A 21,739-nucleotide genomic window follows, 5' to 3' on the forward strand; every position below is an offset into this window, starting at 1 on the left:
AACGATACAAAGGGACATTCGTACATTTTACACAAACCCGCTGTCGCCACATAGGCTACTATTTAACGACAGGCAGCAAGGGATCTTTTATTTGCGCTTCCCATAGGCTGGATAGCACAAGCTATGGCCTTTGTTGAACCAGTTATGAATCACTGGTCGGCGCAAGTGGTTTACACCTACGCATTGAGCCTTGCGGAGCACTCACTCAGGGTTTGGAGTCGATATCTGGATAAAAAATCCCATGCCTCGACTGGGATCTGAACCCAGTACCTACCAGCCTGTAGACCGATGGCCTAACCACGACGCCGGTTAGTCGTTTCTAACTGCGTTTAGCATTTGGAAAAATAACATTCCCGCGCATGCGCTGTTCGACATTGTCAATTTAAAAAAAAAAAAAACCTACATAATAATATATATATATATATATTTCTGAACTATGCACAGTGGACGAACACTTTGTTTAATTTTTTTTAAACTTACAATATGTATTTTTGTAACTATACGAATTATGTACATATAACTATGAGAAATAAAATGTTCCAACACTAACCTCTCCGACAATTCCGTCCACAACCCCACAACCACGCCGAATTATGCTAGACTGAAATGACAGCGAAACCAAACCACGTGCTGTGTAGCCCAAGTTGCACGTGCAACTGCTTTTCGGAATTTATAATGCTTGGCAGACAACTACTACATACAATACATTTTAACAAACATATTTTTAAAAATTAGATACATTAACAATAAAACCTCCTCCTACATTTACTATATGTTATTTATTTCTGAGCCGATTGTTTTGTAAACTGGACACAAAAATAGTTGTTATTTTTTATTTCCAAAACATTTTTACTTGTCTTCTGACGTCAAACCAAACTAAAATTATTAACTAAAATCACTTTTGTAGAAAGATGTGACGGACTATAGTAAATATAATGGTTTTAGGGGTCTGTAACGTTTTGTATTTAGATACTTACTTGTCTGAACTTTATGGTTAATAGAAATCTTTACTAACTGTGAAGAAAACCCCCACAAATGAAGGGCAAGCAGATGACAACAAATCGGATGTTAATTGCGCGAACCCTAGCATAACGCAGTTAGGGCCGTTAAAGATATACTCTTCACATTCCAGCAACACATTTATTTTACCCAAAGTGCCATTGTGCAACTATAATGCTGCACAAGTCCCTTTAATTTTCAAATCATCTTTAAAAATATGCAAAGCGAGGAAAACGGCATCTTATTAAAACGTATTGTCATTGGTGCTACTAATGGTCATTGGTGTTACTCAAAACCTGGTAACACCAATGACAGATAACACCAATGACAAATAAGTGCATAATTAATTCATGGTCTCTAAAGAAACACATTTGGAAAAACTGAAAAAGTGCATGCTGTAGCATACATACGATGTCTATAATAACATATAACAAATTTTTAAAAATTATTAACCATTACATAAATACGATTGTAACACCAATGACAGTGAACAAACATGTTTTATATTTTGAAAACACATTCATGACATTTAAAGAAAACTATTCACAACTGTTTATATGTTTTTGACATATACGTTTGATGGCCGATATCTACCGGTGGAATGTTTCATCCAGAGAACATCTATTTTCTTTTGTTCTGATATAGGGTTTGTACCCGATCCGTCAGTGTCCCCCCCCCCCCCCCCCACACACACACACACGCTCACATACACACTCACATACACTCCGAAAGTCGTTCCTATGGGCCTGAATTGCCTAAAATACCTTAGCAAATGAGCTTTAAATTGCCTTTCAAAATACACTAGTATGCAGCATTTGGCTGCTAGAAATAAAAAAAATTCCGTGTGTGTGTGTGTGTGCGTGTGTGACCCGGACCCCCTAGAAGTGTCAATCATTTTGTAACACCCTCCCCTGAAAAGCTGGCAACGCCTCTGGCTTGGACAAGAGACACAGACGTTTTTCTTAAGGTGAAAGACAGTGGGAAAACAAAAAGGGTTGATCTGTTTGAGTTTTTACGTGTAAAAACCCAAAACTACTTTTGCTAACGATTCCGAAACTGAAGACTAAAACTGTACAATGAACAGACAATATTAGTACTAGGTTTTGTCGCCATCTTCTTCTTCTTCCATTTATTTTATTTTATTTATTATTATTATTATATTATTATATCATTATTATTATTATTACTATTGTTTATTATTATTATTATATCATTATTATTGTTATTATTATTATTATTATTATTATTATTATTATTACTATTGTTTATATTTTTATTATTTAAACTATCATTTTTATTAGATAAATGAAGCCTGAGTGACAACTCGTATAACGACAGGGAACACTTCAAGTGTCATGTCCTTTTCTATTTTAAAGGCATATTGTCACATACCACTGACCTATTTATTGGTCTAACAAAGTATTACCTGAACAACGATAATTTGGTTTGTCCCTAATGTACTGTATTATAGGCGAACTTGTTGGTCCATTCATATTCATAACCACCATACTCCATTTATTAATAACATTTTGTAAAAATAACTGAATTATGTCGATGGTATAAAAATTCACAAAATAAAATTTCACTCCATCATGGTTCAATTACGGTTGTGCTATAACTAGATTTGGTTTCCAACAATTAATGTAATTTTTATTTATTATCCATTTTTAGAGAAATAAGGTCCTTAAATCTGTGACAGTATGCCTTTAATCTTATTATTTATTCAGTTATAGTTTTTAACTTTTAGTCACACTGAAGGTGAAATGGTTTTTTTTTTGTATGTATCCCGTTTCGGTTGTGTGTTGTTGGTTGTTAGTTTTTGTTTTTGTTTTGTTTTGTTGTTGGTTTTTTTTGGTGTTTTTTGTTTTGTTTTGGGGGGTTGGGTTGTATTTGATTTTTCGTATCGAAAAGGATATGGCCTTGGTTAGGGTAAGGTGAATTTCGAAACCAAGAATTTGTTTTCTTTCTTCTTTTTTTTTCTTTTTTTTTTGGTTTAGATATTATACTGTTATACTGGAAGTTGAACTGTCATTGTCATGTGAGTATGGAATGCTATGATGGCATCACTATAGCAACACATACAATTAAAATTATTTGCTACATGTAGGTTCCTTTGTTTTGATTTTGCCAGATTAGTCAGAAATTCTAAATCATGTACACTGCAACTTTGGTTAGAGGAGTGCTAAACAACGAATATAATTAAATATTCTTTTATGGGAGAGTTGCAAAAGTTACAATCAGGTATTTAAACAATATTTAAAAAAACAAAGAAAATGAAAAAAACCCGTGGTTCACAGCTTTTGCGGGAAAGTTTGGACGACCCCCCTCCCCCCCCCCCCCTTAAATAAACATCAAGCTTGATGGCATGCAAATAATGTTTTAATTTTTTTTGCTAAAATAAAACATGTACCTCATCCAAAAATAGGTGATCTGTGCATGTTTAAAGTCAAATGTCACACCTTATTTGCACCTGGCCATAAGCATGGCTACTACAGTACAACTCCCCATTTGGGGCGCGTTGTTAGCCTTCTTTTCTCTGTGTTTTGTTGTTCTCTTATGTATATACTTCTCTTTGAATATTTAATTGCTTGTATATTCTTGTAATTGTTGTAGTTTCCGTTATTGTCATATTGTCATTATTGTATGTTTTTAGGAGAGGGCCTCGTAAGATGGGTAACTTGTGTCAAATCCATTTTACATTATATGCAATAAAATATGTTTCAATCAACATATCAATATATTTTGAAGAAAGGAATATATGGATTAATAATTAATTTTGAAAACTGGAACAGATTTGTGATCATTTAGTACTAGCCAAAAGAAGGATAAATAAATAATTAAATAAACAAATATAAATAAATGTAAATAAAAGAAACAATAAATAAATAAATACATGACTAAAGAGATGACTAAATTAGTCAATTAATTAATCAATAACGTAGCCAGCCAATCAATTAATCAATCGATGAATCAACCAGTCGACCAGTCCATCAATCGATTAGACCAGAGTATTGAATATGAGCTGGCTGTTCTTTTTGTATAATAATTATAAAAGCAAATAATCAAGCAAACAAACAAATAAACAAGTAAATAAATGAAACAAGAAAAGCCCGCAAAAACAACATGCGGTAGTATTGGACCCGGTGTTCCCGGTACCATCTCAACAACTCTATGGGATTCACACTGTATATGATAGTATTTGGTAAAAAATAACAGTAGGCCCTATAATAACTAATCTAAAATAATAATAATAAAACAAAAGAGTATTGTTGATTTTATTAATGTTAAATATTTTAAGGTTTAAAAACACATATACACAAATGGGAATTTACTGTACCCTAACCAGGACCATATCCATTTTGATACGAAAAAAAACACAAGAGAATATGAAAAAAAACAACAACACAGAAATCCCCCAAAACAACAACAACCCCCAAAACAAAACACCACACGCATTCCAGGGCACGCACGCACGCACGCACACATACACACACACAGAGACACACACAACTGGCACCACCACACATGTTTGACTCAGACACACACATAACACAGAGATACACTCGCACACACAGACACACACGCACACACACACACACACAGACACACACGCACGCACACACACACACACACACGCACACAGGATTACATCCACAACAGTTACCTCGCCATTTAAAATAATAAGTATTGAAATAGAAAACTAATTAACACTTAAAGTGTTCCCTGTCACCGCTAGGGGGTCCGCCTCCCTCCCCCATCCCCTCCCAGCCCCCCCCCCCATACTAACGACGCCCTTGCAGGCTGATTCAACATTCTTGTGTTGCTGCAATTTGTTTTTAAATATTCGTGATTTTTGCGGTCAGTTCCTCACCGATACCCATACCAGTTCCTTTCAGTTTGCGGCGTTGGTACAGCGCTTGGTTCTTGTACAATCGAGATTTAAATTTAACGATAACCGGTCCTTCTTTATTTTTTGTAAATTTGCCCAAGCTTATCTTCACATCGATGCCAGTCAGTACATCCACCACGACGTCTATAGTTTTCTAATACAGTCAGCTTGATGGCATGCAAATAACGTTTATTTTTTTCTAAAATAAAACTTATCATACAAAAATAGGTGATGTGCAGTTTAAAGTCAAATGTCACACCTTATTTGCACAGGCTATAGTTTTCTTACAGTACAAGTCCCCATTTGGGGCGCGTTGTTAGCCACGTTTTCTCGTGTATAGTTTTCTCTTACTATATACTTCTCTTTGATATTTAAGTCTTGTACATTCTTGTAATTGTTGTACGTTATTGTCATATTGTCATTATTGTATGTTTTCAGTAGAGGGCCTCGTAAGATGGGTAACTTGTGTCAAATCCATTTTACATTATATGCTTCAAATATGTTTCAATCACCATATCAATATATTTTGAAGAAAGGAATACATGGAGTAATAATTAAGTTTAAAAACTGGAACAGATTTGTGATCATTTAGTACTAGCCAAAAGAAGGATAAATAAATAATTAAATAAACAAATATAAATAAATGTAAATAAATGAAACAATAAATAAATAAATACATGACTAAAGAGATGACTAAATTAATTAATCAATAACGTAGCCAGCCAATCAATTAATCAATCGATGAATCAACCAGTCGACCAGTCCATCAATCGATTAGACCAGAGTGTTGAATATGAGCTGGCTGTTCTTTTTGTATAATAATTATAAAAGCAAATAATCAAGCAAACAAACAAATAAACAAGTAAATAAATGAAACAAGAAAAGGCAAAAACAACATAGTATTGGACGTGTTCCCGGTTCTCATATTATTACATATTAATAGTATTTGGTAAAAAATAACAGTAGGCTAACTAATCTAAAATAATAATAATAAAACAAAAGAGTATTGTTGATTTTATTAATGTTAAATATTTTAAGGTTTAAAAACACATATACACAAATGGGAATTTACTGTACCCTAACCAGGGCCATATCCATTTTGATACGAAAAAAAAAAAAAAAAAAAAAAAAAAAAAACAGGAATCCCCCAAAACAACAACAACCCCCAAAACAAAACACACACACGCACGCACGCACGCACGCACGCACACATACACACACACAGAGACACACACAACCACCACCACACACTTACAGTCACAGTACACTCGCACACACAGACACGTCGCATAGTTTTCACACACACACACACACATCGACACACACAGCACACAGTACATCACACACACACGACACCTCGCCTTAAAATAATAAGTTGAAATAGAAAAGGAATCAACTTAAAGTGTCAGTACATCCACCACTGACGTCTATAACCGATACCCATACCAAGTTTGCGGCGTTGGTAGTTTAAATCTTGAACTTATCTTCACACCGATGCCAGTCAGTACATCCACCACGACATATAGTTGTCTTACAGTCAGTACATCCACCACGACGTCTATAGTTTTCTTACTTATCTTCACATCCGATGCCAGTCAGTACATCCACCACGACATCTATAGTTTTCTTACAGTCAGTACATCCACCACGACGTCTATAGTTTTCTTACTTATCTTCACATCGATGCCAGTCAGTACATCCACCACGACATCTATAGTTTTCTTACAGTCAGTACATCCACCACGACGTCTATAGTTTTCTTACTTATCTTCACACCGATGCCAGTCAGTACATCCACCACGACATATAGTTGTCTTACAGTCAGTACATCCACCACGACGTCTATAGTTTTCTTACTTATCTTCACTCCGATGCCAGTCAGTACATCCACCACGACGTCTATAGTGTTCTTACTTATCTTCACATCGATCGATGCCAGTCAGTACATCCACCACGACATCTAGTTTTCTTACAGTCAGTACATCCACCACAACGTCTATAGTTTTCTTACTTATCTTCACACCGATGCCAGTCAGTACATCCACCACGACATATAGTTGTCTTACAGTCAGTACATCCACCACGACGTCTATAGTTTTCTTACTTATCTTCACATCGATCGATGCCAGTCAGTACATCCACCACGACATCTATAGTTTTTTTACAGTCAGTACATCCACCACGACGTCTATAGTTTTCTTACTTATCTTCACATCGATGCCAGTCAGTACATGCACCACGACATATAGTTGTCTTACAGTCAGTACATCCACCACGATGTCTATAGTTTTCTTACAATCAGTACATCCACCACGACGTCTATAGTTTTCTTACTTATTTTCACATCGATGCCAGTCAGTACATCCACCACGACATATAGTTGTCTTACAGTCAGTACATCCACCACGATGTCTATAGTTTTCTTACAGTCAGTACATCCACCACGACGTCTATAGTTTTCTTACTTATCTTCACATCGATGCCAGTCAGTACATCCACCACGACGTCTATAGTTTTCTTGCTTATCTTCACATCGATGCCAGTCAGTACATCTGCCACGACATATAGTTGTCTTACAGTCAGTACATCCACCACGACGTCTAGGGTGTTCTTACTTATCTTCACACCGATGCCAGTCAGTACATCCACCACGACATCTATAGTTTTCTCGGCTATTTCCTGTTGGTTGAGATTATTAAACCCGTTTGTAGCCGATGATTAATAAATCAATATATTCTAGTGGTGTCGTTAAGCAAAAGAAACATCAATAACTAGGTGCGCTGACGATACACGTACGAAACGGCGTCTGAATAAACCCGCTACAAACACCATTTGTACATGCGCTGCTGCGCAGGACAGGAACGATACTAGTTGGTTTAGCCGTGTTTTTAAAACGATCAACTGAAAAGTAAGTAGGCATATTGCATAAAGTACAATGCAATTACTATTTAATTTTGTGTTAGTGAAGGCGTTTATGCTGAATTATGTTCCTGTAAGCCAGAAACATGTACCAATGAATTATAAGTGACCAAATTACACAGTGGGGCCTATACCAAAACTGGCAAGGTCGATGACAGTGGGTGTTGGTAAAACGCGGACTGGAAGGCAATAACATATACAGTTGAGTATTGTAATTTCGAGACCCTAAGGTTTGACTTGATCGGAAGGACCATACTTTGAAACTGACAATAATACAAATGTTACTTACCTGTACATAAATATGTTTATAGCAATGTCAAATGAAACTCAAACCCTGGAACATTGCTGATGTCTACTTGCGTATTTTTATAATGCTTGGTTTCGTTTCATAGGGGTGAAAACAGGAATTAATGAAAACAGCTAAAACTATAAAAACAAACATTTTGTTCTGGTTATACCTGTGTGTGTTTATATCGCATTATTTCTGTAAAACTTGTTTATAATCTCTTGGTGTCTCTTCTGATGTTTTTATTAGCGAAAACAACGGTTGAATTAACCGCAAGCGTGCTCGTGAATTTCACGAAACTCGCCAAGTCTCGATTTTACAACACTCAGCCATATAATGTAGCTGAAGAATAGGATATTTTCACTGACTTTCCGATAGGTGGCGCTCGTGCACTATACCCAATTCGGGCTTCTATATTTGTATTTTCGAAACACGCCAATTGATATATCCACTATTATTCCCGGCCTAATTATAAGCATGTGTGGTGACTAAACCGTAGAATGGTCAACAATCAAAAAACATAATAAAAATCTACGAAATGCTGCAGCCAGTGTGTGGTAAAAAACCAAAACATATTCAGAAGAAGAAAACAAAACAAAACAAAAGACCAAAAAAAAAAGAGAGAGAAGAAAATAAACAATCCACGTGGGTCCTATATGCTGTCAAATCGTGCCCCCCCCCCCCCCCCCCCCCCCCCCCCGTGTTCTGTGTGTGTGCCGGGTACCATGCAGCCAATCAGACAATTACACCACCTCCCCTGGCAGCCAATTAGAACTCGCCATACAAATATGCATAGCATTTACTAACCAGTCCCACTTACCTGTGCGTAACATTTCTTCATCAAATTTGTGTTCGAATCTGCACGTCTTCATCCACCATTACATCTATCTGTAGACACTAGTTTTGTAAAAACACGATAGAGGGCATGCCTGTTCCGTATTGAATATAACACATCAGGCCTTGGTGAATAATTTCATGCTAAATGAACAAACCTTGTTTTATATGTTTACTTTTATTAACCTAATTTATATATAGTTTTGGGTATCATATTTGATACGCGCAGCGCTCTAGGGTTAAAATTGACAACTTTATGAAAAATAAGGCAAACAAGAAACAAATACATGAAATAGAAACATTTCATTACTAGTATGCCCTACATGTATTCTGCATTTCTATATAAATACATAATGTACAAGTAGTGACGTTTTCATCTGAAATAAATGATGATGCCAAAAGATAATCTTATTTAGTGTTGTTGTTTTAGTTTTTTGTTGTGTTTTTTTTTTTTGGGGGGGGGGGGGGAGGGGGTCTCAAGAGAGACTAAACGGTTTCTTCTTTTTTGGCATCATATGAATTTTGAGATGGTCCCTTACTTACGATATTAAATGAAAACACTTGTAGTAAGTACAAGTATGACGTAATATTTGTTTCCGTTCTCTTCACATGACGTCACCAAAGCGAGCGAACCAAATGGCAAATTTATCAGCATTGTAGTCTGTCTTTGGAACATGATTTATTATAAATACTAAAAGAAATATTTCCGTTGGCTGTTAATTTTTGTTGCAAAACATGGATATGATTGGATTTTACATTTGTGAGCGGTGTTTCAACCTCATATTGAATTATTTCGAGGAAATCGCCTGGTTTAATTTTGTACAAAAACAACGTTGATGGGGGTATGCCTACAAGTTTATAACTTCAAGTCTTGCTAACATATTTTAACTTAAAGGTTATATAAATACATAAAATAATATGCATTTACTAAAGGGCAAATATTATTTTCAAAAGTTTTTTCAGAATTATGCGATATTTTAAAGCAGTTAAAGGAACATTCCTAAGTTTTCTGCATTGTAAGATGTTTCCGACTAATAAAATATTTCTACGATTAAACTTACATATTAAATATAGTTTTCTTGTTTAGAATATCATTGTCGGTATATTCAATATGTTTCTGGTCGTCTTAATGTTTGTAAGAAGCCCAAACTGGATTTTGTCTTCTTATAATTTCGTACGTACGAAAAACAATATTTTAGGAAATAAAATGACATTTAACCTAGTACGAATATTAGAACGATCTGAAACACATTTAATATACAGCCACTAATATTGTATGCAGAAAAATATATTTGATATGTAATTAGTCGTTAAAAAGTCTCTGTTAGTCGATAACATCTCAAAAATTGCAGCAAACTCAGGAATGTCCCTTTAATGTTGTTCAAAATTGCGTTTAAAAAATCAAATCATTTCTATGTTGTGTTCTTTATTTTTTTTTTTTTTTTTTTTTTACAAAAAGTATGTTCTAAACAAAAATAAGGTACTTCAGATTGTGATATAATTATTTTTGATGAACCTGCTTGCACTCTTTTAAGAACACAAACTAGAACTGAAGAGCAGACCACAACTGGTGCCGTGACCTCGATTAATTTTGTAACTGCTGCGATCGATCAGTGACCGGACCTTACTTGGGGTGGGTGGAAGGAAGGAAATGTTTTATTTAATGACGCACTCAACACATTTTATTTACGGTTATATGGCGTCAGACATATGGTTAAGGACCACACAGTTAATGAGGGAGGAAACCTGCTGTCGCCACTTCATGGTCTACTCTTTTCGATTAGCAGCAAGATATATTTTATATGCACCATCCCACAGACAGGATAGTACATACCACAGCCTTTGTTACACCAGTTGTGGAGCACTGGCTGGAACGAGATATAGCCCAGTAGGCCACTGACGGGAATCGATCCAAGATCGATCACGCATCAGGCGAACGCTGTACCACATAGCTAAGTCCCGCCCCTGGGGTGGGTGGGTGCACGTTCAGTGCTACTAACGAAGTGTTAAAAGTTACAATGGCACGAAATAATAACAAAATAGTAAACATAACATCATTTTCATTCTGAGGTTAGTAATTTTATTGAAAATTATTTATATCGACGTTTAAATATAATAGAAGACGCGGAATTAATATACTAACGAGCACACCATACATGAGGCTAAATGACAGCATAGTGGGCGAGTTCTCAGAAGTTTGTCATCGTGATAAATCCTGGTTGCCCATGACAGCGCATCTATCGTCCGATTTATCACGAAAATTAACCAACGGAAAAAAGGCTTATATGAAAGTTGTATTAGAATTAATAATAAAGTTTTCATTTGTAAAAAACAACGTTGCAGTATTCGAGGTTGTTTACTTCCGGGTTGTATGCATTGTTTGACACTTGTTATTGGAATTTAATATACATGTGCACGTTTAAAACAAAAAGTATAGGTTTGCTTAAATATCAATAAACCTGGTGCCGTGACCTCGATTAATTTACATCTAATTTGCAAAGTTATCAAAGTTTTAAAGTATGTGTTGAAGTATCTATAACATAGAAACTTGAAGTAATTACTGCATACCCCAAGGTGATAAACCCAAACGATTTCTAAGTAACTCTTAAATATTGTTTATAAATTAGCCTCAGCCTGTATATCAGAAACAGCCTCCATATCAGAAAGACTAAAAGGGGTACTCCATATTCTCATAAGTGTCAAATAGATAATATATTGGTGACAATCTAAGTATCCTGTATGCTATTTTGTATTACACTGAAACCCAAAATATTCCAGAAGTGTTTCTAAGAGTAGATTTTGAGAAGGCATTTGATACAATATCTTGGTCAATTTTTACATACAATTATTGATTTCTTTGGATGTGGAGAAGATATTAAACGATTGATTTTTGTTTTCATTTACAGAGGATGCAGGCAAGGAGACCCATTGTCTCCGTATATATTCGTCCTCTGTGTAGAAATTCTCGCAGAGGTTATTCGTAAAAATAAGAAAATTAAAGGCATTTCAATAAACAGCAAAAAATATCTTATTTCAGAATATGCTGATGATATAGATTTTATACTTAATGATAACGTAACATCTTTTGAAGAAGCTATAGCAACTTTAAATAGATTTGCGGGTTTATCAAGACTAAAATTAATTGTGATAATTAAATCTGAAGTTGTGTGGACTGGTTCCCAAAATAATAGTTTAGTAATATATTTACAACATTTAAATCTAAAATGGAATCCTCCAACTTTTTAAAGAACTTGGGATTATATTTAGTGCTGATATTTCTGAAATAACTAAACTTAATTATAGCTCTAAATTGTTCTAAATTAAACAAATCATAAATAAATGGATGAGAAGATTTGTAACAACACTGGTGAGAATAGCTATAATAAAAACCTTATTAATATCTAAACTCAACTATTTACTCATAACTTTTCAGTGTGAATGAAACAAAATATTGTTCAGGTTTGTATGGAACCAAAAACACAGATAGGATAACATGACTAACTATATGTAAACCTGTAAAAAGAGGCCTCGGTATGATAGACATATTGAAATATATCAAGGCTTTAAAGATTACGTGGATTCGAAACTTGGAAACGAAAGATTAAAAATGGAAACCTATTGTATTTGCTTGTTTTCCTCAATGTCGTAATAGTTCTGTATTTTGTAACGACGCTTGAGAAAGGCATTTCTCAGATGTGTGATCTCGTGTAGCGAGGCCTTTTTTTTTTTTTTTTTTTTTTTTTTTTTACTTTAAATGAAATTAATGATATATACGAGATAGATGTTTCTTTCTTAGAATGCCATGACGTCATTAATTCAGTTATGTTATATTTAGGAAAACAATATTAAACAAGTTGAAAGAAATATGTCCTTGGACGATTCTTCGGTTCAATGGACACGTTGCTCTATTAGAAAAGGCTGAACATTATATTATTACACATTACATTATCAAATGTTCCAAAGACCGCTATACTAAAATGACAACTTCATTTCACTTTAAACCTATATTGGTCTGTTATCTATTTAAAGCCATTTATAACAACTCAAGAAATAAAATTAAGATGGTTTCAGTATAGAATATTACACAGAATACTGACTACCAACACTTTTGGTTATAAACTATAACTGACTGACAGTGAAATGTGTACTTTTTGTCATGAAATGCGGGAATCTATAGAACATCTATCTTGGGAATGTTGAGTTGTTCAGCACTTTTGAAATACTTTTACTGAATTGGTTATTTTAAACCTTGTAATCATATATTTAACCTAAATTTATCCATTCAACTTGTTATATGTGGATGTAAAATAATGCTAAAACAGATAATGTTTTTGATTTATTATTATTAGTTTATATATAAATGGAAAGTGCAAAATGCACAGTTAAACATTACTCATTTCCAAAACGAAGTTAAACAAAGATACCTGATTGAAAAATATACTCACTCCAGTAAAAGCTGCTTTAATAAATGTGTTACCAAGTGAGCAATGTACCATTCTCTATTTGATATCTAATCTTAAAATTACTTTTGTTCATTTATTTGTTTTCATCAGCCCCAACAGGTCACGTGGAATTAATGTAATATAAAAGACTATCTGTATGCCTATTGTTTGACAGACCACTGAAATATTGCTATAAATAATGATAAGTGTGTGCATAATCAAAACACGTGCGTGTGTGTGTGTGTGTGTGTGTGTGTGTGTGTTCATATTTCGTCTATCCTCTCTCTCTCTCTCTCTCTCTCTCTCTCTCTCTCTCTCTCTCTCTCTCTCTCTCTCTCTCTCTCTCTCTCTCTCTCTCTCTCTCTCTCTCTCTCTCTCATTTCCATATAGCATCATATATACTTTCATTTACTCTAGATACTTGTTAAAATTCAGGTCCTTGTGAATGTATTATTTCAATTAATTCTGCCGATAAAGTAGGTCGAAATTTCCACCACCTCGGGTGTACTTTTTGTCCACGTTGCAATTAAGTAGAGTGACCTCAGCTTGCCTTGATTTTGCTTTTGTCAAACACTAACTTTTCTGGGCTTTGAACCTTATTATTATTGATGTTTACAGATATGGCCTTTTTACAGATCATCTTTGAAGTTACTCTGATTATTACTTCCATCGGGGACAACGTTGTTAAAGGTAGGCCCTAACTTGAGTTTTGTTGTAAATCTATACTTAAATTGCGAGTATGGGAAATAACGTTTAATAATAGTTTAATGTACAGTATATTTTTAATATAAAATATGTATATAAGTTTTATTTACCTTTAATTTTAATATTATTGTTTTATATTGATTGTGTGTTTGGTTGTGCATGTGGTTTAGTGACAGTGTGGCTTGGAGATTTCAGTAGACCATCTTCCACCGACTGGAGCTCCTTTTTATTACTCATTTTTAATAATAATAACTATTGTATTTTAGATATTAGGTTACCAGCATGTTCTTTCAATATTCATTTTACTATGCTTATTGTACATGATTGCAAAATATCCTGTTTGTCTGAGAATAAACGAGTTAAAATATTAATTAAATAATAATTAATTCTAGTATAAACTTTCTTTGGCCAAGGCCCAACCTTTTCTGCCTAATCTTTCTTTCATTCGTTTTATCAGTGATTAAAATTTAGCAAGTGAACTTTTTATAATTACCAGTCCATGTTTAATCCACTGATCAGTATGGGAAATTGGTTTTTTTTTTGTTTTTTTTAAATTCTAGAACCGTTGATATACACACAGAAGTAGGGCTAGTAGATATCCAATCATGGCTAATGAATTAAAAAAAAAAAAAAAAATTCTAGAAGATAAGGTTATACTTATTTTTCAGATTATTGCATTGACATTATTAAAATATTTAATAATAATTATTATTATTATAAAAATATATTGAAATATATCCTTCTATAAGTGTAAATAACACCCACATGTACTCTATAATTCATTTAACAGCAATTGGAAATTACCCCGAACCCTCTAGCATTTTTGTCCCCTTTCGGACCCAGTTTACGTAAAACTGTTTTGCCAACCCTCTGAACAAAAACACTGGGGGAAACACTGGATAAATGACATACACAACTGTATGTGGAGTTCTGTTGTGAGTATACTATGCATCGAGTATTCTTGGTTTCAATACAATTATTATTTAAAAACAGAAAGTGATCATAATTTTTCTCCCCCAAAATGCGACAGGTCGTTCAGATTACCGGGAGCTTACCATGGGTGCTCTAGCAGTATTAAATCAAGACCGTTATAGCATATTGGTTGTGCTAGCTGTAGGTAAGTATGCATAATGATGGAAATTAGAAACACTAACAAATTACATAATCCACTTATTGTCATATATGAAGACTATTCAGTTATAGACCTGTCAACCTTTAGTCAAGAGAAAGCACTAGGTGTGTGTTGAAAAAAAGTAGGGGATTTTTTGTTTTTTGTTGTTTATTAATTGTGTTTTTTTTAATGCACACGTTTTAACACAACATCACGTTTTACAATAGGTTATATAAACACTACATAATGTCATATATATACTTGTCAAGATCTTAGGTCTTAGCATTTAAAATAAACAAACTATTAGATTAAATATTTTTTGTTTTCAAGTTTAAATATTATTTTGATTTTGATACATATTTTAACAAAACCCAAAAAAACCCAATAACAACACAACAAAACAAAGAACCACCCTCTGCTATCAAAAATGTTAACAAACATACCAAACTAACTGATACAAGTATTGGTTACATGCATGCGGCTAATTGCTATTTTCATTGTCTTGCTTTGGCAGGTGATTTTGACATTGTGTATATTCATGCATGTGGTCGCTTTCAACTCTGACACTTCAGTCATATCATTATGTAATCTAGCCGAGACTAAATTAGATACTATTATATTTGGTAACAGTGAATGTCAATACACAGCCACGGTAACTTGAATGTGTTTTATGCTTTAAAAATAAGTATTTTCCATGAGAAACGACCTTCTGTCCACAAAATCGGGAGACTTGATTAAGAAAGAAAGAAAGACATGTTTGATTTAATTACACACTGAACACATTTTATTTACGGTTATATGGCGTCAGACATATGGGTAAGGACCACACAGATTTTGAGACGAAACACCGCTGTCGCCACTACATGGGCTACTATTTCTGATTAGCAGCAAGGGATCTTTTATTTGCGCTTCCCACAGGCAGGATAGCACAGACCATGGCCTTTGTTGAACCAGTTATGGATCACTGGTCTGTGCAAGTGGTTTACACCTACCTATTGAGCCTTGCGGAGCACTCACTCAGGGTTTGGAGTCGGTATCTGGATTAGACATCCCATGTCTCGACTGGGATCTGAACCCATTACCTACCAGCCTGTAGACCGATGGCCTAACCACGACGCCACCGAGACCGGTAGGAGACTTGATTAAATGCCGAGAGTCTCCCGCAGTTATGACATTTCTGGAAGTAAAGAAGACGATTTGTTTTTTAATTGGCTTTTGGGACCTGCCCAACTATCTCCTGAGGATCTGAATTATCAAATTCACAAATTTGTTTGTGCATGTGCCAACGAAATTTCCCCACAAAATATGGATGGAATTGGTCAAGCAGTTTTGGAAAAGACGTCGAAAATGTGAAACGTTTACACACAATTTAATACATGTAGCTACGTGACATTGGCTCAGCTGACCTAAACATTCAATAAACAATTTGATTATATATATATTCAATGCATGTAGCTACGTGAATTTGGCTCAGCTGACCTAAATATTCAATAAACAATTTGATTATATATATATATATATATATATATTCAATGCATGTAGCTACGCGAATTTGGTTCCGCTGACCTAAACATTCAATAAACAATTTGATAATATATATATGCAATGCATGTAGCTACGTGAATTTGGCTCAGCGGACCTAAACATTCAATAAACAATTCGATTATTATATATTTTTTGTTGGCACCTTTTACTTACTGTGACGCTTTACTATGAGTACTCATAGTTGCAAAATCCTGGGTGCTCAGTTTACCAATATAATTGTAGTCGGCAGTCAACATGTTAACTCATATGTAATTACTTGCCCAACATGAAAATTGCACTTGGCATGGGCGTTTAAATACTCGTGTTATATATTTTGTGTATTTTACAGGCATAGCAACCACAACTGTTGATTGCATGGATGATGGAATTCGTGGACACAGTACACGGTTAGTCTGCACAATAACTGGCACTATAGTTGGTGGAATTAATTGGATACGACCAAATGGATCACCAAAACATGTGATACACTGTAACTATGCTAATAACTTGTGTCTACCATCAGGAGGTATAACGGGATACAGTGTTACTATTGACTCGCCTACACAGCATACTCTTACAATAGAGTCCTTTGACATTGCTACAGATGCTGGAAAATGGCTTTGCATGGATGGAACATCAATTTCTGGACATTGTAACAAGACTTTCAAGTGTACGTTACATATAACTGCAGGTTTAATAGTAATAAATAAAAGGGTACATTGCACTGCATCCTGCCCTACTTCACCCCTGCGCATGCTGTAACCTCATTGTGGTGCAGGGGTGTAACATTATCTTTGAGACTGGCCAATACAGCACAACTCCCTTTTTGGGACACCTTGTTGGCCGTGAGGTGCATCCCGTAATGCTGGATGATGTGCTCCTGGTGGTTGAGTTGGGAACATATATGTGGGTATGTTTTCTGGTAACACACCACTTTGGCCTGGAATTCAGCCAGACGTGTGGTCGGAGAGGCCCAACTTGATTAATCGGCTGGTCACGCCAAGCTCTAGAGCAAACAACCTTTTTGTTACTTTTGTCAAGAACAAACATTGTTTTTATATCATTTGTATTTATTGCTCTTCGGGCGGTGGCTAGGGTCAATCAGGTGCTTGATTATTTCATTGCCTGAGTATATCAACCATCTATTCCTGGCATGACTGTCTGGTGGTTAACCGCAGTTCCATGTTGGACTCCGTAGTGGGTGGGGAGCATGGTTGATGAATCCTTTCCCTTTTATTATGGCTTCAGACTGACCTTACATGGCCTAATGGTGAGGATAAATTTAAGAAGATTTCTGATATTGAACACGTATTGAAAAGCAAACTAAAAAAGCTGCTAATGAACAAGTTTCCAAATCATCCCAGGTGTCTTTGGAGTCTACAAATCCACCAAGAGGCTCATCTTCTGGGGAGCCAGGTCCCAGTAAGCCTCCACCACAGTAAGGATTCTCCTTCGGGACAACTGAAGAAATATGAAAAGCAGTTGGTTCCGACCAACAATCCCTTTGAAGTTTTGGCTGAAGTGGATGATCAAATGGATATAGTGCCAGATGATTGTCCGCAACCACAAAGATCTCATAAGCCAAAGATAACTCCCGTACTTCCCCCTAATGACTAATTCAGTCATTCAATGGAACTGCCGTGGGCTCAGGCCAAATTTTGATGAATCACAAGATTCAAGAAACTGAAAATAGAGCATCTGGAGGTGTTTCCATTCTTGTTAGTGAAAACATCCCTCAGAGTATTTTCACATTAAATACTAATTTACAAGACGTGGCTGTAAAAGTCACGGCTCATAAGACACTTACTTTATGTTCAGTTTACTTACCACCTCGTAATCATTTTAATTTAAATCCTAGGGATCTTCGTGAGCTTATTGACCAGCTCCCTACTCCCTTTATTATTATGGGATATTATAATGATCACCACACTGTGGGGATGCGAGGATGTTAATATTAGAGGAACACAATTGGAAGACTTAATTCTCAAAAATGATATACTTTTATTTAATGATAAAACCACACTTATTTTCATTCTGGAAGTGGATCTTTCATTTTCATAGACTTAACTCTTTGTAGTCCATCATTTTTGTTGTTGATTTCTCCTGGAAAGTTGGTCCAGACCCTATTAAATCGAACATTGTGCTATGTATCTGTAAGTTTTTAATTGATATTCAATTATCAAAGTGATGTTTATGTCAGATTTATCACTTTTTGGGTTGCACAGTATTTCAAATGCGGCCATTATTGAGACTTTTTTTTTTTTTTAAGATGGTCCAGATCCAAGCAATGTGACATTGATTCCTCCACCATCTACAAGCGTGAAAGAAGGGTGGGATCTGAATGTCACCTGTGATGCATACTGTATGCCAGTGTGTTCCTACTCTTGGACAGAGAGCAGTCGAACGGTCTGTTTAAGCTCACTTTTAAATCTGACTAACATCAGAAGGAACCAAGATGGGAAGATTTGCATATGTATTCTAAACAGTGCTGCTATACACGTGGCTTTTATTAAACATCTCCGTCTCATAGAAAAATGTAAGTATTATAGTATACATGCTAGAAAATGCATAATATTAAAGATACAGACCTCGTACAGAAAATAAAGTTGCTTTACAGTAATTTCTGTTTTGTGTCAAAATGCAATTCCCCTGGCACCTGTACACATAAATGTAAGCACCCGATCCAGTAATTGTATTAGCGATGTGTTGTATTGTCACTAGCTGTAGCAGCTTAATATAGTATGGTTTAAGAAAAATGTTTTTCTTGAAACAATCAAAAAAAAAAAATCATAATAAGTTCTATGTAAATTTGTAAAAATAAAAATGAGTTGTTTTCACAGAATTAACTGTAGCTTTAACTCACATCAGTTAAACAATTATAGCAGTTGGCATTTGTTTTGACTGTCAAACAATCAGAAGCTAGACATGTTTTGACTGTCAAACAATCGGAAGCTAGACATGTTTTGACTGTGAACCAGCGTCGGTGGCGTCGTGGTTAGGCCATCGGTCTACAGGCTGGTAGGTACTGGGTTCGGATCCCAGTCGAGGCATGGGATTTTTAATCCAGATACCGACTCCAAACCCTAAGTGAGTGCTCCGCAAGGCTCAATGGGTAGGTGTAAACCACTTGCACCGACCAGTGATCCATAACTGGTTCAACAAAGGCCATGGTTTGTGCTATCCTGCCTGTGGGAAGTGCAAATAAAAGATCCCTTGTTGCTAATCGGAAAGAGTAGCCCATGTAGTGGCGACAGCGGGTTTCCTCTCAACAATTTTGTGGTCCTTATATTATATTATATTATATTATATATATATATTTGACGCCATATAACCGTAAATAAAATGTGTTGAGTACGTCGTTAAATAAAACATTTCTTTCTTTGTTTTGACTGTCAAACAAATGGAAGCTAGACATTTGTTTTGACTGTCAAACATTCGGGAGCTAGACATGTTTTGACTGTCAAACAATCGGAAGCAAGACATGTTTTGACTGTCAAACAATCGGAAGCTAGACATTTGTTTTGACTGTCAAACAATCGGGAGCTAGACATGTTTTGACTGTCAAACAATCGGAAGCTAGACATGTTTTGACTGTCAAACAATCAAAAGCTAGACATGTTTTGACTGTCAAACAATCGGAAGCTAGACATATATTTTGACATTCAAACAATCAGAAGCTATACACATGTTTTGACTGTCAAACAATCGGAAGCTAGACATATATTTTGACATTCAAACAATCAGAAGGTATAGACATGTTTTGACATTCAAACAATCAGAAGCTAGACACATGTTTTGACATTCAAACAATCAGAGACTATACACATGTTTTGACTGTCAAACCAGTGGCAGCCATCTGTATTACTTGTGAATAAATTATAAATATTCAATGCATCTTACATAATTTATGGACAAGTTACTGCTTCAATGTGTTTGCATCAGATGATTTTGTTCTAATAATCATCTTTAGAAAACATAAAACGTGACCATGTTTAATTGTTTATTAAATAAAGGTCATTTTGTGAGTTATTCCTGAGGACACATGCACCTTGAAAACAATATTGACATATACAATTAATATTACATGACCATATATTGTTATATACAATTAATATTACATGACCATATATTGTTATATACAATTAATATTACATGACCATATATTGTTATATACAATTAATATTACATGACCATATATTGACATATACAATTAATATTACATGACCATATATTGTTATATACAATTAATATTACATGACCATATATTGACATATACAATTAATATTACATGACCATATATTGTTATGTGTACAACAGAGATATTCTAGGAAATGCATACGAAAGATGAAATTGTGGTTCTTGCCACAAAATCAGAATGTTCTTAATCATGAATGGGATCATTGTCATCAAGTGGTCCGTCCATACGAACATAGTCCAGCAATCGTACCAAGCTTGATTTCATGAGCAGTCATCCTCAAACTGTTACAGACACAATGACAACTAATTAAGCAAACACCCAGTTGAAAGTAGTCCATCGGGATAAACCTTTGTTTATTTCCCCTTAAAATAGCTTAAAATATAAACACTTCTGACAAATATTTCCGAAAGCTGATTTTAATGTATGTTCTACGACATGCGGCGCTTCTGATGATACCAAAATAAGCACACCTACACCAAGATACTTGTAATTTTCACCGATACAGTTGAATCCTTATAATATGTCACAAAACAAACTAACCACATTGTTTACTTCATGTATGCAGGTACAAATGTGTGCACGTGCAAATTGATTGATTAATAATAGTAATTTTTAGTGTCAACAATTAAATGCGATGAGCAACTTGTGCATATATACATGTATGCAGATATCAGTTTAATTATTTATTTATTTATTTATTTATTTATTACTTGTTTCAGTCCTTCATTTATATAAAAAAAAATTAATCATTTATTGTAATGTGTGGATGGTATTAAATGGTATACGTTCTACAAACAATACAACGCAACATGTAATAGTGATCAGACAGTTT

The 21,739-nt window shown here is 34.9% G+C and overlaps 1 protein-coding gene across 1 annotated transcript in view; it reads left to right on the forward strand.

Annotated features, from left to right (window-relative positions):
- Window positions 1-7,626: 7,626 nt before the first annotated feature.
- Window positions 7,627-21,739, forward strand: part of LOC121386936 (carcinoembryonic antigen-related cell adhesion molecule 6-like) — a 44,488-nt gene continuing 30,375 nt past the window's right edge. The window contains exons 1-4 of the mRNA XM_041517990.1: window positions 7,627-7,796; window positions 13,988-14,059; window positions 17,059-17,379; window positions 18,979-19,245. Coding sequence (XP_041373924.1) covers window positions 13,990-14,059; window positions 17,059-17,379; window positions 18,979-19,245 — 658 coding nt within the window. The 5' untranslated portion in view covers window positions 7,627-7,796; window positions 13,988-13,989. The remainder of the gene's footprint in view (window positions 7,797-13,987; window positions 14,060-17,058; window positions 17,380-18,978; window positions 19,246-21,739) is intronic.

The sequence above is a fragment of the Gigantopelta aegis genome, chromosome 12 (assembly GCF_016097555.1).
Source record: "Gigantopelta aegis isolate Gae_Host chromosome 12, Gae_host_genome, whole genome shotgun sequence".
Taxonomy (NCBI): Eukaryota; Metazoa; Mollusca; class Gastropoda; order Neomphalida; family Peltospiridae; genus Gigantopelta; species Gigantopelta aegis.